Source organism: Leptinotarsa decemlineata, unplaced genomic scaffold (genome assembly GCF_025532065.1).
Source record: "Leptinotarsa decemlineata unplaced genomic scaffold, Ldec_3_MD MMD2_tig00000882_RagTag_RagTag, whole genome shotgun sequence".
Taxonomy (NCBI): Eukaryota; Metazoa; Arthropoda; class Insecta; order Coleoptera; family Chrysomelidae; genus Leptinotarsa; species Leptinotarsa decemlineata.
Window position 1 is genome coordinate 18,177,826 of NW_027412556.1, and position 22,258 is coordinate 18,200,083.

Sequence of the window (22,258 nt, forward strand, 5' to 3'; positions counted from 1 at the left end):
ATCGTGAGTAGGACGATCTCACCGGTATCAGATTACCAAGATAACGACTTCCAAAACTTTGAGTCAGCAGAGTCAGCAGAACGTGATACTTTTGTTATTCCCATCGTCTCCTGCTGACACCGCTGTCTACACATTATAAATGGACCCTGCGAGGTCAAATCATTGTCAGTATCTATTAAGAGTTGGTCAGAACTAATTTAGAATTCGTGTAGTATCAACTTAGATTCTGTTCCATTTTTCATTGTAGTTTTTGTAACGATATTTTTTGTTGTTATTCAAAGAAAGTCTGTAATTGAAAATAAAGTGTTTTTTAAAAAGTCGTATTCAAAAGAGTGAATATAACAATTGGCGCAGTCGTTGTAGGATCTGACAACGTTGCTAGAACAAGGAAACCCTAACAAGTAGCGGCGGATTCTAATCCCTCAACAGAGAAAGAACCAACAACCCCTGAGGAGTCATCACTCGAGGAAGCAGCGGAAGGAACACCTGGTGAAGCCCCTGGCTGGACGACTTCGAGAACACGACGAATCGGAATGAAGATTGTAATACTGTAAGTCGATATTGAATTGTCTCGATTTATTTTGCAATCTATTTACCATCACTTCAATTCTTTTCAAAATCAATAATCATACTGATTGATTATTGCAAATAGTAAATAAGTACTGTTCGATCATTCAAATTTTGACACCAAAAATTTGTTAAGATAAATCAAAATGCCTCAAAACCAACCAGAACCAGAAGCAATCGAACCATACAAGTTATCAGAAATATTTTCAATAGTGCCTGAATTCGAAGGTGATCAAATATTTTTGAACACTTTCTTAAATGCTTGTGATTGTGCATATCGCATATCAACAGCAGACCAACGCGATCTATTAGTGATTCACATCAAAAACAAACTCAAAGGTAGAGCAGCACCATTGATAAGTTCAAGGAACCCTGGAACTTATCCCGAAATCAAACATTTATTAAATTTATATTTTGGAGACTCTAGAGATCTAACATCATTGATTCACGATCTCCAGCGTATCAAACAACTTCCAAATGAAACACCTTTAATATTTTTCAATCGCCTTCAAGTCCACAATGCCAAAATGCACGCATGTGTACAAAAATCCGTCCTTTCTGCGAAACAGAAACACGCGCAATCCGCACTAATCGAAACAATGGCATTGAACACGCTTTTAACCGGACTAGAACCGCGAATAGGTCAAGTAATTCGTGCCTCCAATCCGGCAGATCTACTTGAAGCCCATGTTAGAATTAGGAGAGAAATGCAACTATCCTATTTCGAACATCAAAAAAATGAAAGACCAAACCAAACACGTCCTCAACAAACAATCAGACGAAACCCCCAACCAACATCCCAAAGAACCTGTCACACTTGTGGTCAGATTGGTCACATTTCCACAGAATGTCGAATGAGACAACAAAGACCCCAAAATAATTATCAATATTCCAACCAAAGGTTTGCGAGACCGAACCCTCAACCCAACCAAAATTTTTCGAGTCAAACAAACCCTCAACCAAATCAGAATTTTCCAAGACCAAACTTTCAAACAAATTCTCAGCCAAACAGGTCCCAGACTAATCAAAACCAATCTCGACCTCAATCTCAAAACCAATTCAGACCACCCGTAATTCAAAGAAATCCGAATTACCCTGTCAATTTTAACCAAAACCAAAGAGCTCATTTCATGACATACGAATCTCAAGATTATCATACAGGTGATAATCAAGACTATCATACAGCTGATAGCTATAACTATCAATACAACGATTATTACCCCACCGATAATGACTACGATTACTATACCCCTAGTGATCAAGATTACCAATACAACCAAATTCAAACACCTGAAGATCCTTCAATATACCAGGAATTTCTTTCACTTCCGAATACGAACCACCCACCTATTCAACCCCAAACAACCAACAACCAATCGATCGACCCCATATCAGAAGTCCAATCCCAAATTCAGTCCCTGAATATACAAGACTTCAACCCGAACGCGAACTTCCCGGAACAAATTTTCATGTAAGCCCTATGCTTTCTATGAATTCGAAGAATCTGTACTACATCAAAGACTCTTCCAATACTTTTAAAATCCTCATCGATACAGGTGCAGGAATATCCATTTTCAAACCCAAAACATGCGAAAAATACCCCCTTAGATTCCCTGAAAACGTCACTATACAAGGTATCACTGACCAGAAAATTGTCGTGAATGAATCCACTCTAATAAATTTCACACAAAACGATCCACACAAAGTCTTTATCTACGACTTAGACATCGACTTTGACGGTTTACTCGGATCTGACTTTCTCGAACATTACAATTGTATAATCGACCTGAAAAATAAACAACTTATAACAAACTTTAAAACGGTCCCTTTGTTCAAAGTTTCAGACATAAATGACCATATACTCACTGAAAAACCGAACCAAATTCAAATAGAACCCCGAATGGAGAAAATATTCAAATTACATTGCAACCTCAAGAACACTGAAGCTATACTGCTAGCTGAAGAAAGAGAAAAAGTAAGAATTCCCAACGCCATAGTCAAAATTGATGAAAACGGTATGTTCTACACTACTATCGTGAATACAAACGCGATCCCAAAACAAATCGATTTTTCTGAAATAAAACTCGAACCCCTTCCAACACATGAAACAATTTTGAATATTAATGAATCGTTTTCCCAAAACCAACCCCATATTGACCGTATCCAAGAAATCAAAGCGCAACTAAGAACCGAACATTTGAACGAAGAGGAACATCAATCAATAACTGATTTATGCCTCCAATTCGAAGATATCTTCTATTTAGAAGGAGATAATCTCACTTTTACCAACGAAATTAAACATACCATCGATACTAAGGATGCTAGACCCGTCTTTACGAAATCCTACAGGTACCCACAGGTACACAAGGAGGAAGTAAAAACACAAATATCAAAAATGCTAAATCAAGGCATTATTCAGCCATCAATATCCCCATGGTCATCTCCAGTTTGGGTTGTACCCAAAAAGATGGATGCCTCCGGTAAACAGAAATGGAGAGTTGTCATCGATTACCGAAAACTCAACGAGCTAACGGTTGACGACAAATACACATTACCCAACATCTCTGACCTCCTAGACCAGCTTGGTAAATGCGAATATTTCACCACGCTTGATCTCGCCTCCGGATTTCATCAAATTGAAATTGAACCCAAAGATATTCCCAAAACGGCTTTCTCCGTAGACAATGGTCACTACGAATTTGTTCGTATGCCATTTGGCTTAAAGAATGCTCCAAGCACGTTCCCGAGAGTTATGGATAATGTTCTTCTAGGTATACAAAACGAAAGATGTCTCGTATACATGGATGACATCATCGTATATTCTCCTACCATCCATGAGCACATAGCAAGGTTGACCGAAGTATTTAAAAGACTTCGAAAAGCGAACCTGAAAATCCAACCGGATAAGTGCGAATTCTTGAGGAAAGAAGTCGCCTATTTTGGACATGTCATTACCCAAAACGGAGTCAAACCCAATCCAACGAAAATTGAATGTATCCAAAATTTCCCCGAACCAAAAACCCAAAAAGAAATAAAATCATTTCTAGGTTTCTGGATACTATTGACGATTCATTTGTAATTTCGCCAAAATTTCGAAACCATTGACCAAATTACTTCAAAAAGATACCCCCTTCAACTTTGACGCAGAATGCAGACAAGCATTCGAACAACTCAAAAATTCACTCATAACGAGCCCCATTCTCATTTACCCTAATTTTGAGGAACCATTTTTGCTCACCACTGACGCCAGTGCGTTTGCAATTGGTGCCATTTTATCACAAGGTCCCATTGGCAAAGATCTCCCAATAGCATATGCGTCTAGAACACTTTGTAACGCAGAATCGAAGTACTCTACAATAGAAAGAGAACTTCTTGCCATTGTTTGGGCAGTAAAGCATTTTCGCCCATATCTTTTCGGACGAAAATTCCGACTAATTACTGATCATAGACCCCTCACCTGGCTTTTTTCAATAAAAGACCCTGGTAGTAGGCTGGCACGCTGGCGACTCAAACTCGAAGAGTATGATTACCAGATAGAATACAAACCCGGTAAAATCAACAAAAATGCAAATGCACTATCCCGGATCAAAGTCAACTACTTCAAAGAATGCGCGAATTTCCAACACAAAATTTCCATACACGCATCTAACGAGAACGAAACCGAAGTAAAAGCGGACCCCGAAATAAGTGATAACCCCAACGAAAACATCCCTGAAGAGAGAAATAACCCCGAAGGAAACGACACCCCTGAAAACGAAATACCCTTAGAAACCATTCAAGAAGAATTTAATACATTTGTCAATTTATATAAATCAAAATCTCTAATCGATTATTCCAAAATAGAGTTCGATAAGTCTCAACTTCTTGACAAACATCATAAAAACATTGTTAGTTTCTTTTGGCAAAACAAACTAGAACCGTTACATTATGAAATCATCGAAGACCTCTTCGAAGAACATCCAGAGTTTTACAATGATAGAATCAACATACTTTCTAGTAAATCAGTAAAAGATCGTGAATACTACATCATACCCCTTCTTTTTGATCCTGAATCTGTCATAGAACACATGTTCTATATTATTTATAAATCCCAAAATGAATTCGATTTTAGAAAAACTTTTTCAATCGAAAACAACCTAGAACTACCCATACTAGAAATATTTTCATTTATTTTTGCCGACAAGGAAATCAAATTGAAAGTCTGTCAAAACTTAACGACAACTCCTGACCCCGATCAAATTCCCATAATCATTGATCAGTGCCATTCAGGAAAAACAAATTTACACCGTGGCATTAATGAAACCATCAGAAGAGTAAAACAGAAATACAATTGGCAAGGTCTCATTAAAGACGTCGAAAATTTCGTGAAAAAATGCGAAATTTGTCAAAAAGTCAAAATTTGCCGAAAAAATCTTAGCACACCCCTCGTCATAACTGAAACACCAAAAACCCCTTTTGAACGTATCAATGTAGACATTTTCGAAATCCCCACAAAATACTACGCTTTGACAATAAGAGACGAACTGACTAAATTCACACAAGCATACGCCATAGAAGACAAATCCTCGAAATCAGTCGTGAATACCCTTCTTCTTTACTTCCAACACTACGGTACACCACTTAGGATACATTGCGACTACGGTCGAGAATTTACAAGTCAACTTATGAAAGACTTATGCTTTTTGTATGACATTAAACTAACATATTCGAGTGTAAATCACCCACAATCGAACGGATCAATCGAAAGATTCCATGCCACATTTGCTGAAATGATTCGTGCCCATAAAGCCGAAAATCCCAACGAACACCCCATGAACGTTTTACCATATGTAGTTATTTGCTATAATAACACGAGAAACAAAACAACAGGTTTCACACCGTACGAATTAATATTCGGACATACAGCTAGTCGATCCCCAGAAACGCTCTATAACCAAAAAGACCTAATTTCAAAATATGTGAGAGATCTCAATAACCGCATGACGTATTTCTATAAATTGGCCAGAGCAAAAACCGAAAGACAAAAAGAAAAGTCCAAAATCAGATTTGATAGGACAGTTTCCGAAAACGTCCCTAAATATAAAGTAGGAGACAAGGTTTATGTGAAAGAGTCACAAATTTCAAATAAACTCGAAAATAAATTTAATGGACCATTCGAAATATTAGAAATTTATCCCAACTCCGCGATGTTAGTGAATTGGAAAACGCGAAATAAAACTGAAGTAAATTTCGACCGCTTGAAACCTTTTCATGAATAATAATCTTTTTCAGGACACTCCTGCTGTCATCAACAGCCAGTGCCCAATACAACTTAGAGTCAATCAATAACTCGATCGGCGTTTTCTTCCATCAAGAAGGAACCCTCAAAATAACGAACGAAAAATGGACCGTTTTGGTCTACAAAGATTTATCATCCATCAAAGACGCTCTATACAATAATGATAAAATCCTAGAAAACCTCATTTATTTTCTTGACAGAGACGAGCCTAGAATACTAGCTTTCAAAGCTCAAATAAAAACACATACCAGTCTTTTAACCCAAATATCAGACTCACTACAAGTAAAGTTTAGAGATATCTTCACGGACACAGAAAAATTCGAAAAAAGAACAAAACGTGGTTTAATAAATGGCGCAGGAACTTTTTGGAAAGCAATAACCGGAAACCTTGACGCATCCGATGGAGAATATTTCACGGATTGTATCAATAAAATAAGCCAAGACGAACATCAAATTGAAAATCTATTAAAAAATCAAATATCTGTAACCACCTCGGTGATCAAAAACTTCAATTCAACAATTCAAAAGCTACAAGTTGATGAAGAGACTTTCAATCAAGATATAAAAGAAATCGAAAAATCATTAATGGAAATATCAGACGATATGGCATTTTACGAAGCTCAAATAAAAACTCTAGAGATATGCGAATCACTCATGGAAAGCTACCTATTCCTTGAAACTTTTATTGGCGATATTATCAATTCAATCACTTTCGCTCGATTGAAAATAATTCATGGTTCAATCATAACATCAAGAGATTTACTTTATTCACTTCAAGAAATATCACAAACATTGAACAAAAATAATTTACCATTATACGTCAGTATTGGAAATATCCCCCAATACCTAGACCTTATTGAATTGCAAGCATATCAAACAGACAATAAAGTAGTATTTGTTTTAAATATTCCCCTAGTAGAGCCTGAAACGTACACACTTTTTCATTTATATCCAATACCAATCTTGGATGCTCGAACAGGACTTCATCATATATTATTAACATTTCAAAAATTTATTGCGCGAGACGACGATTCAATGTTGTACACTTCTTTTCAAAATTTAGATAATTGTAAAGTGATCAAAACCGACTTGAAAATTTGTGCAGAAGTGCTTCCATACCCGATAGACAGCAACGCTATTTGTGAAGCCCAGCTCCTCAAACAAACTCTGCAATTGCCTGAAAATTGTAAATCAACAGTGATCTACGCAAAGGATTACAACGTTCAAGTGATTTCTCAGAATCTGTGGCTGATATCAATATCCGATCCTCTACCAGTCACCATAAACTGTATTGGCAGAGAAGTAATCACAAAAATCATCGAAACCAATACCCTCCTGAAACTTCAGCCTGAATGCAACGCCTTCATTGGAAACACGAGAGTTCATTCCAAATATTTTGTTGAAAGATACCAGAACGTAACTTACAACAAACATGCAGTCCAGATACCATATCGATGCTGTGACCACCTCCCGGAAAAATTAAAACTCCCGGAGCTGAAACCCCTGAAATTAAATAAAATAAATGTCGACGATCTCAACATCGCTGAACACAAGTTGAACCAATACTCAGATGAATTGGACAAACTCATCAACGAACCGTTCGTGAACAAACATATTTCTTGGTTCACGTATTTTACAATTGCTCTCATCATCGCACTAGTGATTTTGTATATTTTCTGCAAGTGCCGTCGCAAGAAGTCAATTGCGATCGGAATCACCTCTTCAAGCAATGACAACCCACCGAGACCACCAAGAACGAGAATAGTACCCAGAACCCTGGCAAGATTCGTTCCTAGAAGAAGACCCAGCGTCCGTCTAGAAGACCCTGTTGAAGAAGATGTCGAGCTAACCACGAGTTTGAATGAAAAAACTTTTTCTTAATAAAAGTTGCTGCAAAGCACCAACTTTTCTTTGATAAGGGGAGTTGTTATATCGTGAGTAGGACGATCTCACCGGTATCAGATTACCAAGATAACGACTTCCAAGACTTTGAGTCAGCAGAGTCAGCAGAACGTGATACTTTTGTTATTCCCATCGTCTCCTGCTGACACCGCTGTCTACACATTATAAATGGACCCTGCGAGGTCAAATCATTGTCAGTATCTATTAAGAGTTGGTCAGAACTAATTTAGAATTCGTGTAGTATCAACTTAGATTCTGTTCCATTTTTCATTGTAGTTTTTGTAACGATATTTTTTGTTGTTATTCAAAGAAAGTCTGTAATTGAAAATAAAGTGTTTTTTAAAAAGTCGTATTCAAAAGAGTGAATATAACATACATACTATCTCATAATTTCATCTAATATAACAATATTTTATCTTTGAAATTAACCTACACAATGGAAACAATACAATCTACACTCTTTTATCGAGCTACTGAATCATCGATCTATGTGGATTTCCATTCACTAACGATACAGTTTGATGAAAAGTGGTTGAAAGAGTTTCTCTTTGAATTTATTGTGGATATCTATCGTCTTTAAATCGCGAAAGATCTGATATTGGCAAAAAAATCCTATGAAAGAATCTGATGTTTCAGAAAACAGCTTTATAGAAGCAGTTTAGTGAATGGTGGTATGACGTCAACAGATATACGAAATGCGAAATGCAAGGCAACTTACAGTGAAACTGATGAGATTAATTTTTTGGAGCGAAATGTTTTCAATTTCTACTTCTCCATCTTTATACAGAATAACGTGAGAATCTTCCAAAGGAAGGAAGAAAACAATTACTTCTGAATAAACTCTTCACAAAGGTGTGTAGATCATGCAAAGAAGTAATCTTCTGATACCAATTGGAAAAAAAATATTTCCACATTTTTTTGTATTGAAATACAGAAGTAGAAAGACAAAAACGTTATTTCCCAACCACTTTTTCGAGTGCCTAGTAATAGTATTGTATAGGATCATTTCGCTAATTGAATTGAATTGACGATATCAGTTATTGACGATATCTGTTTTAAAATCTGTTTTTCCGTCAATCACAAATATTGTATTGTATAAAATACAACAAAAAATGTACGAAAAATATATTGATTTTCAGTTGAATGAATTTCAGGAATTTTTTCGATATCTAATGAGTTGAGAAAATTATCCAACAAAAGTTTTAATGACTGAAGATATTTACAGGGGTTGCTGTGTTAAGTTGATCTCAAGTTAGCAAACTACCTTTTGAATCACCGACAAATGAAAATAGTTTTCAATTATTTTTCGGTTGTTTGTATTCATCTGCCCATGTTGTGGAAAATAACTTGTAACTCTCACCAAAAGTAAAAAGTTAACGAAGCCTTGTAAATAGCTATGCAATGAAAAAATTTGTTGAATGCACCTGTTTTTGTTTCGAAAATGATTTTGATACATATAAACAATACGTATCTCAATGTAGGAATAAAATAAATGCATTCATATCTTTTGATGATCAGGGTGAGCCAAACTTTATTTATCATCTGAACATACCAATACACTCAAACGCTCCACTCTCATTTTTTCATTGCTACATGAAAGTTGAGTTTGACTAATTATACTTCAGGAACGCTTTCAGTCACTGACTTTATGAGGAACTTGGCCCTTATTCTTTTTAAAATATTTCAAAACCGTATCCACCTTTGGTAAATTATTCGTGTCTCAATAAAACTTTCCTGATTTCAACACATCTTCATTCTAACCTGTGAAACATTTATTTCTGAAACTGGTGTACACTAACTTTTTGTAAAACAAGGATAAAAATAAAAACAATAAAAATGTATTTGCGCTCCGGGGCGACTTCATTGATTCCAGTGGCGCATTTGCTTTTTCAGCTGCAGGAAAACCCGGAAAAACCTGCAGCACCACATCGTCTGAAGATCTTGAACTGCCAATGTCCTCTCTCTCATAAAACAAAATTTAGGGTGTCTCCTGAGATTCAATACATCGCCAGAACACTTCGTGACACGACTACAGTCAAACTTAAACCAGTTCGTTTCGTCTCTGACCAAGGCGTGATAATGACCAAATTCAACGCCAGAACCAAAGTGAACAATGACTGCATGAATATTATAATAGTGGTCTGTTAGATTGAAATGTTCATCTATTTCGAACCTTCGAAAGAGTTCTTGCTTCCGTCAGAGGTTGAGTCTTGTTTGAAGATCATCAGTGTTATTATTAGATTGACTAGTGCCTCAGATTTCCTTGTAACAGTCAGTTAGTTTGGCGCATGTTTGGCAGTACAGTCGATCATCACCTGTTGAAAATTCCATTTTCAGATGATTCAACAATGAACTTTGCACGGACTGGTTATTTTTCATATTAGGAAACGCTAGAGGAAGTTCCAGAAATTCACATAAGTTTTCACTACCTTTTGAACATCTACTGCAAAGTAAACAAGTGAGGATTTTTCCAGCAAAAGATTTACAAACACAAGACGAGATGGACTGTACGGAATCATTCAATCCAGAGCGGTCAGGAGTATTGACTTGGCTATTGTTTTGCTCATGAAGAGTATTCAACAAGAACCTCAAGAATTCGAAACAATCCTCTTGTTGTCCCAAAGAGTGTCTGGTGGACTTCAAAGACTCCAGGAAATCGGTTGGAGGGAAAGATGATACATTCTCACGAAACTGCAGCTGCATGAACAGGTGTTCGTGTTTGATGAATAAGTAGGGAACATTCCCGTTCTCGTTCATAATTAAAACCTCGTTCTTGTGATTCTCAGTCATGAACAACACTTGTAAGATGTCATTCATGTAGCAAGTGTATTCTAAATTATCCAATCCAATTTTCTTCTCTAGATTTTTAGGACAACTCTCTACTGATTCATGAGAAAGAACATGTTTCACATAATCTCCATAAGAACCATTTCTCAAGCTGTGATCGATCCTTCCAAGTGAAGAAGGGTTTCGTAGACGGATCGATTCGGCTCTTGCTTCATGAAGCTCTTCCACTGGAAGAGAACCAGAACTACGAGGGCTGCAATTCATACTTGGGGGGCAAGAATGACCTAAGTCCATTGACCGCACTGAAAAAGAAGAAGGTGGATCAATTACTTGTGAATTAACCTTGATAGGGGACTGAATATTTCAGTTCCATACGGAAATTAGGGCAATGCATGATCTCATCAAAATTATGTCAAGGAGGAATAGTTCCAAGGACCGAAGCAGCATTGCCACGTTGAATAGCAATACAAATTCTGTCTATCAAAAAAGAGGTAGAACGGCGACCTTTCGTTGCTTGACCAAAAGTTTCAACCGCTACTGGATGGAACAGATAGTTGTTACCAAGGTTTTGGTATTTTTTTCTTTTCAATTTTTCGCCAGAAAATGCTGTAGCTTCAATAGACTTCGAACTTCCGGCTAGATGGGAAGCCGCGACCGTGTCAACGCAAGTAAAGTCCCATACCACAGGTTTACCGTATTTCCATGGTATGAGAGACATACCATCTGGTCGTTCACCATCATCTCGACTGGTACCTAAAGGTTTCAGAATTGCAGGAACATCAGCTGACAACATAGCTCTTTTCAATATGTCGTTCACTTGGTGATGTCGAGATGTACGCCCTGCACTTCTACAACTCAAACCATGTGTACCTTTCTCATCAACTATACTACCGCAAACACAAGTATGAGGAACACAAATAGATGAACCCATCCTAAGTCCTACTGCTATTTTGAAAGATTCATCATCTAATAGTGTTCCAAGAGATGCAACAGGTGAAGCATTCAGCCAAGCACCCGATTCCTTGATCATTGCTGTTTTCAGACGAGCCTTATCGTATACACTTGTAGATTTCAGAAGTTTATCAGTTATAATGTTCAGAAGAGGTCGGTTCCATGAACTTTGTATTTTATTTTTATCTGTAGGAGGAGCAATATTAGTTGCGGCATGCCAAAATGATTCACCTTTAGCATAAAAAACGCCTTGGATATTGAAGAATATGGCAGGAAGGATGGAATCGATAGGATCAGAAACACTATTAACTGATGACAGAAAAGCTGGTAAAGTTACGGAAGCCGAACGTAGCCCTAGTTCGCCAAGGTTTACAGGCAGCGTTGCTTGGGGCCATGAATCATTATTGAAATGATTGTTTGTAATATATTCCATCGTGTTGCGGAGTAAATTATCAAATTCGTCAAGCTCTTACTGACTTGACCAAGTGGGGGAACATCTGAGGGCGTACATGAGTTTTGGAATCGCCAAACAATTTTTTAAAAGAAAAAATGCAACGTGTTCTGGAAGTTCATTCAATCTGGTGGTCAGCAATTCGAGTGATTCCCATTTTTCTCGAAGATGTTCTGAAAGTGAATCTTTAGAAACAGGAGCACCCAGAAGACTCCATTTAGACTTTTCCAAAATTATTATGGAGGAGCCACTTTCAAAATGATGGATTCGAAAATATTATTTGCAGTAGAAAGAGTGATCAACTCCCATTTTTCAAAATTTAGTTCAAGTCCAAGATGTTTTGAACAATCAATGATTTTTTCTTAATCCTTTGAAACACTGTTTTCATCGCCAGCGATTGGGCCATCGTTCAAATACCATCAATTAAATGCGGATGATAAGCTTCTAGTGAGTTCGTTGCTGGTCAGACAAAAAAGAGCGGGTCCTAAGGCATCACCTTGTTGAACACCAGACAGAATCAGATATTCACCAAAACTCAAATAAGAAGCTGATTTATAACACTGACTTAAGAAGGGATATAATCCTGGAAACGAATCTTCAACCTTACGAAGCATGATGTTTCTATCAATCATGTTGAAGGCATTTTTGAAGTCTATTTTCAGGAAAATTTTTGAATCGGGATTTGGATGAAGTTTGATACATCTACGAGCAGCATAAGCAACAGCCTCATATCCACCTGCAGTACCGAAACCAAACTGTAGTGGACGTAACATCGATCCTAGTTCGTCTTTAATCCTCATACAAACAAGTTCAGCTACCAATCGACGATAAAAGGTATCGACGACAATCGGTCTTATTCCTCTATCATTTTTCCAAAGAGCACAAAGTGAAGCGCCAAAAAGTATAGGACAAATTTCTGGAGAAACCCTTCCAGTGAAAATTAAGTTACATAATTTTGTAACAGAAAAAAGAATTTTCTGTCCTGAATTTCCATAGCTGTGACTAATCCGGTCTTGCATATGGCAAGGGCGGAAAGAATCTAAACCACCAGCAGAACCAGAACGAAAAGATTTAATTGCCTCCGATACTTCATGTTCTGAACATTGGAACACCGGAAACTCTGAAAAATCGTGTGGTGGTTGCGAATCCAAAGAATGTGTGAAGGAATCTGATCGAGGGTGTTTTGATCGGAGAACTGAAAGTGTGGATTCATCGTATTCGGCCAAAGTATCACTTGAGCTCAAGATTCTGATAGCTGACCTAATATCACCATGAGCTATTTTACCCAAAACAAGCTTAGAAAAGTTTTGGTTATATTTCTTTTTTTGCGATCTGACATGAAATAACATTGGATGGAGATTGAAACAAAACTTCAAGTACAGTCTCGTTCGATTGATGACTTATTTATTTTGTAGAAATTCATGTTGAATATAGAATGAAGGAAATACTTTTGTTTAGTTTCTACTGTGTTTATTTATTCGTTACGACCGGTTTCGGCTTATAAGGCCATTTCCAAGTAATTCTTGAAATTGAAAATTTCATTACTTGAAAATGGCCTTATAAGCCGAAACCGGTCGTAACGAAAAAATAAACACAGTAGAAACTAGACAAAAGTATTTTCTTTATTCTATATTCTACGAGTACAGTCCCTTTTAACTTCTAGTAGCTGCAGCTCATGGAATTTTTTCCTTCCTTTAACAAGAATTTGTACGAATATCAAAGGCTATTATGAAATGTCATCTAATTCTGCGACTCTGCGAGGGTGGTCTCAAAAGTACCCGACCCAACAAAAAAATAACACAAAAATTTTGTGAAAAAATTCATTTATTTTCCAACATAATCTCCTTGCAGTTCTCTACACTTTTCCCAGCGACGTTCAATAGGTTCGATATCTTTTTTATACCAAGAACTGCTCCTCAAAATAGCCATTAACTGTTGACATCACTTCTTCATCGTTGGAAAATCTTAATGGATTTGTGAACTGGTGCGTTGTCTTGATGAAACAACTCTTTTTTCTTAGCCAATTGCGGCCGCTTTTGCTTGATTTCTTCACTCTAACGTTGCAATGAGTTCGCATAATACTCGCCGTTGATAGTTTCATCGTTTTTGAGATAGTCAATGAAAATTATCCCACGCGCGTCCCAAAAAACCAATGTCATGAACTTGCCTGTGGATGAAACGGTCTTCACTTTCTTTGGAGCTGGTTCTCCCTTTTGAGTCAACTGTTTTGATTGTTCTTTTGTCTCGGGTGTAAAGTGATGGACCCATGTTTGATTCATTGTTATGAAACAAGAATTCTGCTTCGTTGATGTGGAACTTCGCTAAACACTCAATTGAAACATCTTCAAGAAACTTTTTTTACTCGAGTGTGAACAAACGCGGCACCCATCTTGCAAACAGCTTTCTCATGTCCAAATTTTCAGATGGTATACGATGTACCGCACTTTTTGAAATGCCTATTCAGTCTGCTAGCTCGCACAATTTCAGACGACGATCATTCAGAACCGCTTTGTGTATTTTCTTCACCGTTTCTGAAGTCGTCACCTCATTTGGTTGATCACTGCGATGCTCGTCTTAGCAGCTCATACACTCATACGGACTCCTTCAAACTCTGCTTCCCAATATTTTACTATTTTAAGCGAAGGAGCAGACTCACCCAGAGAAGAATCCAGTTCAGCTTTTATATCGGTAGGGCTGAGGCCTTTCAAATGAAAGTATTGTACCACGAGTAGTTTCATACTATTGAGGTATCGGCAGCGTACATCAGACGTCGGATTTCCTGTGGGATTATTTGATGACCACAATTCCAAACCTTTCTATACATAATTTGGATATGACTTTTGATAGCGGCAATTCTATTGGAAATCCATTCTGTGATGAGATTATCTTTCAGCTATTTTGTTGTTTCAAAAATTTTATCCGTTATAATGTCATGTGTTTTTGTAGCTATACAGGGTGGTCTGCAACAAATGTGAAACTTTTTTATTATCGATTTTTCAAAAAAATTTATTCTTGACAAAAGTTGGTGCATGTTCCAAAACACCAAGTGTACCTAAAATGGCTTTATGACAAACACCATACAGGATAGGCCAAAACATATAAAGTTCGTTCATGAGTAAAGTACCTCTATTTCAAAAAATATAGAAATATGTTGAAGAGAAAAGTTGCTTAGAATTAAAAGTTATGTTCAGATACGAAGTCATGGCCTGCTATTCAAATTTTTTTTGCTTCTGGAAAATTTTGAATTACCCCCGTATGATACATATTTTTACTATTTTGATTTAATATGTATTTGAAGTAACCACAATCAAATTAGTTTGGAGTATTTTTTATCAAATTAAAGTGTATCTGTGAAATTTACTTGGATTTGTATTTTTTTAGGTGACCGTCAACTTCATGTTTGTTGCAACGATATTCAACAGAACTCTAGAATGAAACAAATACTTTTTTCAACGAGGCAAATACTTTAATAACCAAATGTTCATATGAATGAACTGTCAATAAAAGTATGAATTTTTTTTTATTCTGACACAACAATGCCTAAACTAGAACAGATATTAGAAAACAATCCAAAATCTATCGTGGATAGTCATGAACAAAAAACACATACGCCCTAAAACAATTCTGTAGTGTGCTTCTTAAAACTTGCCAGTAAAACATTTTCATATTTGTCCTTAATTAAAAATGCCTCGCCCAGTATTATTAACGTTAACTGAAAAGGCAGAATCAGTGTTAATCTGTGGTGATGGTTATAAAACAATGCGCAAAGCTGCAAATATTTTCAACGAGCGGCGTCCAAACAAACAAATTTGCTATTCAAGTGTAAGTAGAATTTTAAAAAATTTTAAACAGACCGGCTCACTAGAATATAAACATAATACGGAGCGTACGAAACCTGTATGCACAGAAGAAAACCAGCTTGACGTATATACTTCAAGCAGTAGCAGAAAATCCTAGAAGGTCCACCCAAGAAATTAGTGATTATACCGGCATAAAAAACCTCTGTGAAGCTTATTCTCAAGAAACATAAGTACCATGCTTACAAACCTACAGTCATTTGTACATTTCAAGGAAGAGACTATGATTTGAGATTAAGATGATGTGGATTCAGAGTGAAATGGAAGAACAACAAGATTTTCATCGATGTATTCTGTTTGGAGATGAATCTACTTTTACAACAAATGGGGTTCTATCATCATAAAATTGCAGATGATGGTCAGATGTCAACCCAAATTTTATTATTGACAACAAAAAGCAATACTATCAGAAAACAAACGTTTGGTGTGGTATATTAAATAATAAATTACTAGGTCCGTTTTTCTCGCGAGAATTTGAATGGTGACAGATACTTGAACTTTTTGGAAATTGAAATAGGAGAGTTTTTGGATGATATGGTATAAAAAGAACGGCAAAAGTTATGGTTCCAACATGACGGATGTCCTGTCCATTCTACTAGAAATGTTTCTCAGTGGCTGAATAGGACATTTCTTAATAAATGTTTAGGACGAAATACCGATCCTCAATGGCCTCCTCCTTCTCCAGACCTCACACCTCTAGATTATTTCTTATGGGGATACTTGAAACAAAAAGTCTACAGAGTTCGCTCCTTTAATAATTTTGATGAGCTTGAAACTTCAATACGAGTTCATTGCAGAAATATTCCCACTAATTTGTTGCGATCTGCATCAAACGAATTTTATGAGAGAACAATTAGATGCATGCAAAGAGGAGGTGGACATACAGCGACGCTTCGATAATTTTTATTGGTAGCACCTGTTAAGTTACCTACTGTATTTTTCTGTACTATGGTTTATTGGTTCTTTTTTTGTTCATGGCCATCCGCGATAGATTTTGACAGTTTATTCATATGAACATTATACTTAGTAAAGTATTGGCCTCGTTGAAAAGAGTATTTGTTTTTTTCTAAAGTTCTGTTGAATATCGTTGCAACAAACATGAAGTTGACGGTCACCTAAAAAATACAAATCCAAGTAAATTTTACAAATACACTTTAATTTGATAAAAAATACTCCTAACTGATTTGATTGTAGCTACTTCAAATACATATTGAATCAAAATAGCAAAAGTATCTATCATACGGGAGTAATTCAAAATTTTCCAAAAGCAAAGAAAATTCGAATAGCAGGCCATGACTTCGTATCTCAACATAACTTTCAATCCCAAGCAACTTTTATCTTAAACATATTTCTATATTTTTTAAAAAGCCATTTCAGGTACACTTGGTATAGTTTTGGAACATGCACCAACTTTTGTCAAGAATAAAATTTTTTGACAAATCGATAATAAAAAAGATTCCCATTTGTTGTACACTTAGTGGACCACACTGTATATCTCAAAGAGAATGTATTTTTTTTTCGCCAAATTTTCACTACAAATTAAAATTGAAATGAAGCGTTGCCAAAACAGACCCTAAAATATAAGCAGCCATTTGACCTGGTGCGTCTAACGCACTTTTCGATGTGGCTTTGCGAAATTTCGTTCCGGAGATTTCAGCCTCGAAGATGAGACCTGAAGTGGTCGACCTACAGTTATCCGGGACGAGGTTTTGAAGACTTCTGGGAACTGACCCATCACAAACGGTGCGTGGGATGACTGAAGAATAGGGCGTCAGCTTCCATGCTGTTTTCGATGATTTATAAAGTATTGGACAGGTCGAAAAGCTCGAAAGGTGGTTGCCCTGCGATTGGAACGATCGATAGAAATTGTCACGGATCGTCACGAGTGATGAAAAGTGGAACCTCTACGACAGTCTTTCTCAAAGTGGGTGATAACGCCCCTTTGTGGGCACCGGAGGCCTAGAGAGGGGCGATAGAGGGCCCAGAATAACAAAATAAGTGTTTCTCAAAGTGGGCGTTAGACGAAACAAACCACTGCTCTTCGACAATAGGAGACGTTTAGGATGGTGGATTGGTACCGATGAGTCACCCCGGCTCGAATAGAAATGAAGAAAAATGATGAAGAAAAAAGATGCAATACCACGCTATTTCACGGCATTTCGATTGTTAGCATCTACAATCTTCCTTATCACAATTTCGAAAGTGACTGTAGAAATGTCAATACTTTGAAAATTTCACAATCTGATCGTAAATATGACTGTTCTATATCATGTGTATATTATCCTTAATTAGAGTGGAAGTGACGAAAAAGAGTATCGTTCTTGAAATTTTTCTAAAATATCGGCACAATTGATGAAAACATCTGTTTCTTTAAGCCACCTTGTATAATTTTCGAATTATCATTTCTTTTCTCTTTTCATCAATGCTGAGAGTTGTAAGTATCCTAGAGATATAAATTATTTTCATCGTATACATTTTTTTGACTGATAGTCCAATATAAATATTGAGGTTACTTCGATATAAAACACAATAGTTTCTACTGACATGCTCTGTGATAGTTCAGCATAGATGAAATAAACATACAATTTCCTTGTATTGATTTCATTTCTATTCATGTATGTGAATAATGTTATGGCAAAATTGTAATCAAATCAAATGCGTTTACGTCCGATCTCCCAATTTCATCAGCACTACTAAATGTATTAATTCGGTGTGCCATGGTCTCACATATTAATTAATTCTCAAATACATTATAAACCAAATTAATCAACGAATATTCAATTGATCTATATAGATAATGTCCAGTTATATCAATGAATCAAATAAAAATCAACAATTCTCTATTCGGATTCAAATAGCTTCAGGATCTCTATCTGACATAAGGTGAACATGTTTCTGATACACAAGGGAAGCGGGTAGATCATACTTTGCCTGTGTCATATAGACAGGTGTAATCCACACAGGGTAGTTCCGTTTTTTATTTAATTGCTTTTCCATTTTTTCACCTAAATTTAACGGATTCTTAGATGAACTCTGTTTCATTCACTTTGGTAGAATTCAGGATGGAAATCAAATAAAAAACTGTTGAACAAAAGTCATATATTACAAGAGAAATCAGACTTTTTCACTCAACTTCCTGGGAATTTAATATCATTTTTTTGAAGTATATCCGGATAGAAGTGTATTTCGATCAGCTTCTTATGACGGATTGCCTCCAAGCAAGCAAATCCACAACGAAACAGAAAATGTGTCGATTTCGACGAAACAGAAACTTGTTGTCCAAATAAGAACACATTTTAAAAAGACTTTGTATCGCGGAGACTGTTTTTGTCAATAATAAAATGTCCCGTCGCGTCGGCATGCGGAAATATTAAAACGTTTTGTTGTTTGGTTAATGTTTTTCTGAACTGAGTTCACTATATGACTGTCAATGACATGTAACACTGCATGGCGTTGTTCCCACTTTAGCATCTTCTAGTATGGGATCCCCAATCCAGTTAAGCGTTACCGCCTTCTCCTATCTAGTTTTCTGTATGTTTATGGATTTATATGGCTTACCGTACAAGCCGACTATGGTATCCATGATCAGCTATGGGAGTGTATCGTATACCATGCACCTGCAGAAAAGTTTATATCGATACCACCAAAAGATCCATGGGTATGGGTAGAAGGCTGAATTAACATCAGAGAAACTGTAGATTAGATCAAATAGACAAATCGGCAGTAGTGAAACACGCGCTTAGTGAATGATATCACACGATACTGTTTAAAGATGTGAAATTACTTGCCCCCGATCATGGATACCACAGTAGGCTTGAACAGGAATCCATAGAAATCCATAAATATACAGAAAACTACAGCAGAAAAGAGGAGGCGGCAACGCTTAACCGGATTTGGTTAAGCGTTGCTATGTAATGTTACGTCATCAACAAGTTATAATACTTCGGCCAATAGCAACGCATCAACAAGGGAGGCTTACTACCTGAGTAAACATAAATAAAACCTATGGACTGAAAATCACCAGTAACCGGTGAATCATCAAGATTAATGAATTTTCACATATAGGTAGTTCAGGCCTGAACGAATTGTTCCTTTAGATGATTTGATTTATAGCCAGTCTTCAAGTATGCCCACTGACTATTTGTGAAAAGTTTTATTTCCTTATACGACGAATTTGGAAAATTTCGGATTTGCAGTTGGTTACCCCCTTCACAGGCAGATGTGGCGGTGACAAACCTGTTGTTCCTCGTCCGCTTCAGCCTAGTTCGAGAATTGATACTCTGAAGAAAATCGATTTTCAATTACCATAAATCATCGACTTTATGTTGATGATAGACACTACCTTGCACTGACGAGTGGCCAAACAGCCTGAAACCGGTCTGCAAGTGTGTTCCAATAATAACAAATATTTTGCAGCAGTTGTATCCCCAAGAGTAAGCATATGCAGGAAATACTTCAGTGAAGAATCCTGCATTGATATCAGTCGGATATAATCCAACGCCATTCGTGGTATTAGCCAGAGGCGTAGTTGTTTTTTGATACGTGGCAGTTCATTAACCTACAGTGTTAGGATACAGTTCCAAACTACGACGACCTTCAATTCCGAATGAAGATAGTGACACTGAAAATCTTGGCCGCGAAATCCTCAACACATTTATCATAAAGTCTACTTGTTTTCAGTATGGCTTCTTTTTTCTCAAGAAATATAATTTAATTTCAGAATAAATTATGTTGATAGTTTGTCAGTACTTTTCCTTCTGCTCTGTTGATTTCTACAACATCCAATTCTTCTGTTTTTCTGGTCGTTGTCTTACAGTTTTCTATGAACCTCAAGATCCATGTTGTTGATCTGAGTATTCTAAGCCAATATGGGAATCTGTTTGGATCTATAGTTATATTCGAATGAGATTCTTCTGCTTCAATTTGGGTCAAAACTCTTTTCGTTTTTATCTCCATATCACTTAAATCTTCCTCAATAGGTGTAAAGTCTCCAGCCAAGTCCTGAAACAAACACAGCCGCTAAAAGTTCCATTTTTGGTATTGATTGTGGCTCCAATGTTTTTGCGGTAACAAAACGAACCGTATTTTCGGAGGCATCGCAAAAGACGTATAGTTGTATATCACAATTGAATTGTGCAGTATTACCTGGGTAATTCAATTTCTACCTGATGTTTAAATCATCTGGTATTTAACATCCCATCTTATTTGGCTTCTCCACGTGAGGTTCGCAAGAATTCCAAGAAGGCAAAATTGACATCTCTACTTCCAGTAGTTTCCGTTCTGAAGGTCTCCTCTTGTTTTACTGGTCAACTTTTGAAATTTTGTCTTGAAACAAAAACATATTTTTCTTTGGATCCCTCCAGATGCCCAGAATTCTTTCTTCTGATGACTTGAGTTCTTTCTCAAAGTTTTGGCTGCAATCTGCTCAATCCGCTGAGAGTGATCCATCCAAATGGTGTCGAATATTGGAGTCATTCGAAATCTAGTTACGAATAGTAATTTCTGCCTTTTCATGCACATATATACCGTCATCTACCAGTTTCTTCGATTCTTTTGAGTAGTTAGCATCTCTCTGATGGTTGACACTGGAAGTCACAGCATTCTGGAAATGACCACTGACTTAATGCCACCAACTATCAACAATGAACTGCCTTATAAATCACTGTTCCCGAGTAGAGAGGACTGGATCCTCCGGGAGAAGGAAATATCAAGAACAGATAGTTGTTGGTTCACAGATGGATCAAAAACACCGATTCTGGTGCAGGTGTTTTCAGTCGCAGACCCAAGACAGAGATATCAACCTGCCTAGAAACCTATACGACTGTATTTCAAATGAAAATGTACGCTATTGAACTGTGTGCGGAGATATTGGAAGAATCCAACCTCATACACAAGTCAATAAAAATATTCTCGGACAGTCAAGCGGCATTTGAAGCTCTTGGCTCCTACCTAATAACGTCTCAATTGGTAGCACATCGCTAAAGATGGTTTTTCAATGAAAATTAGGGTCACTTGCTAACTGCTCCAGATCCAATTCAGCGATCACACGTCTATGGTCGTTTACCTTCAGTTCCTAGGCCAGCTTGGTTTTGTACAGGTGCAGATCCAAGTCATGACGCAGAATTTACCAAGTTGTGATCTTCGAAAGACCGACTGCTTCGGATTCTCCTGCACATTCTCACAGATCTTGCGGTTTGATGACGTACGGGTATTAGTTGATCGTTTACTGAACCAGTGGACTCATCCACAACTTTGGGCCAAGCGTGCGATACGTTGTCCGAACAGAACACCCATTTTGATAAAATATTTTTATTATTTGCACGTGTTGTTGAATGCTATATCCATCCGTAATTATTTGGCAACTTATGAACTAATTTGAAAAATGTTGCTCCAACAAGATGACCGTTATCAATTGTCTAACTTCGGAAGTCTCTGTTGAAAGATTCTATACAGCGGGTTTCTTTT

At 36.9% G+C, this 22,258-nt stretch overlaps 2 protein-coding genes across 5 annotated transcripts in view; both read left to right on the top strand.

Moving 5' to 3' along the window:
* Positions 1-22,258, top strand: part of LOC111508246 (sodium- and chloride-dependent GABA transporter ine-like) — a 241,231-nt gene that overhangs the window by 159,272 nt on the left and 59,701 nt on the right. The gene's annotated exons all lie outside the window — the stretch shown is intronic.
* Positions 3-8,124, top strand: LOC141482199 (uncharacterized). Its single transcript, XM_074175179.1, has 2 exons — positions 3-550; positions 5,839-8,124. The coding sequence occupies exons 1-2, from the start codon at positions 534-536 to the stop codon at positions 7,724-7,726; spliced, it is 1,905 nt and encodes a 634-aa protein (XP_074031280.1). The 5' UTR covers positions 3-533; the 3' UTR covers positions 7,727-8,124.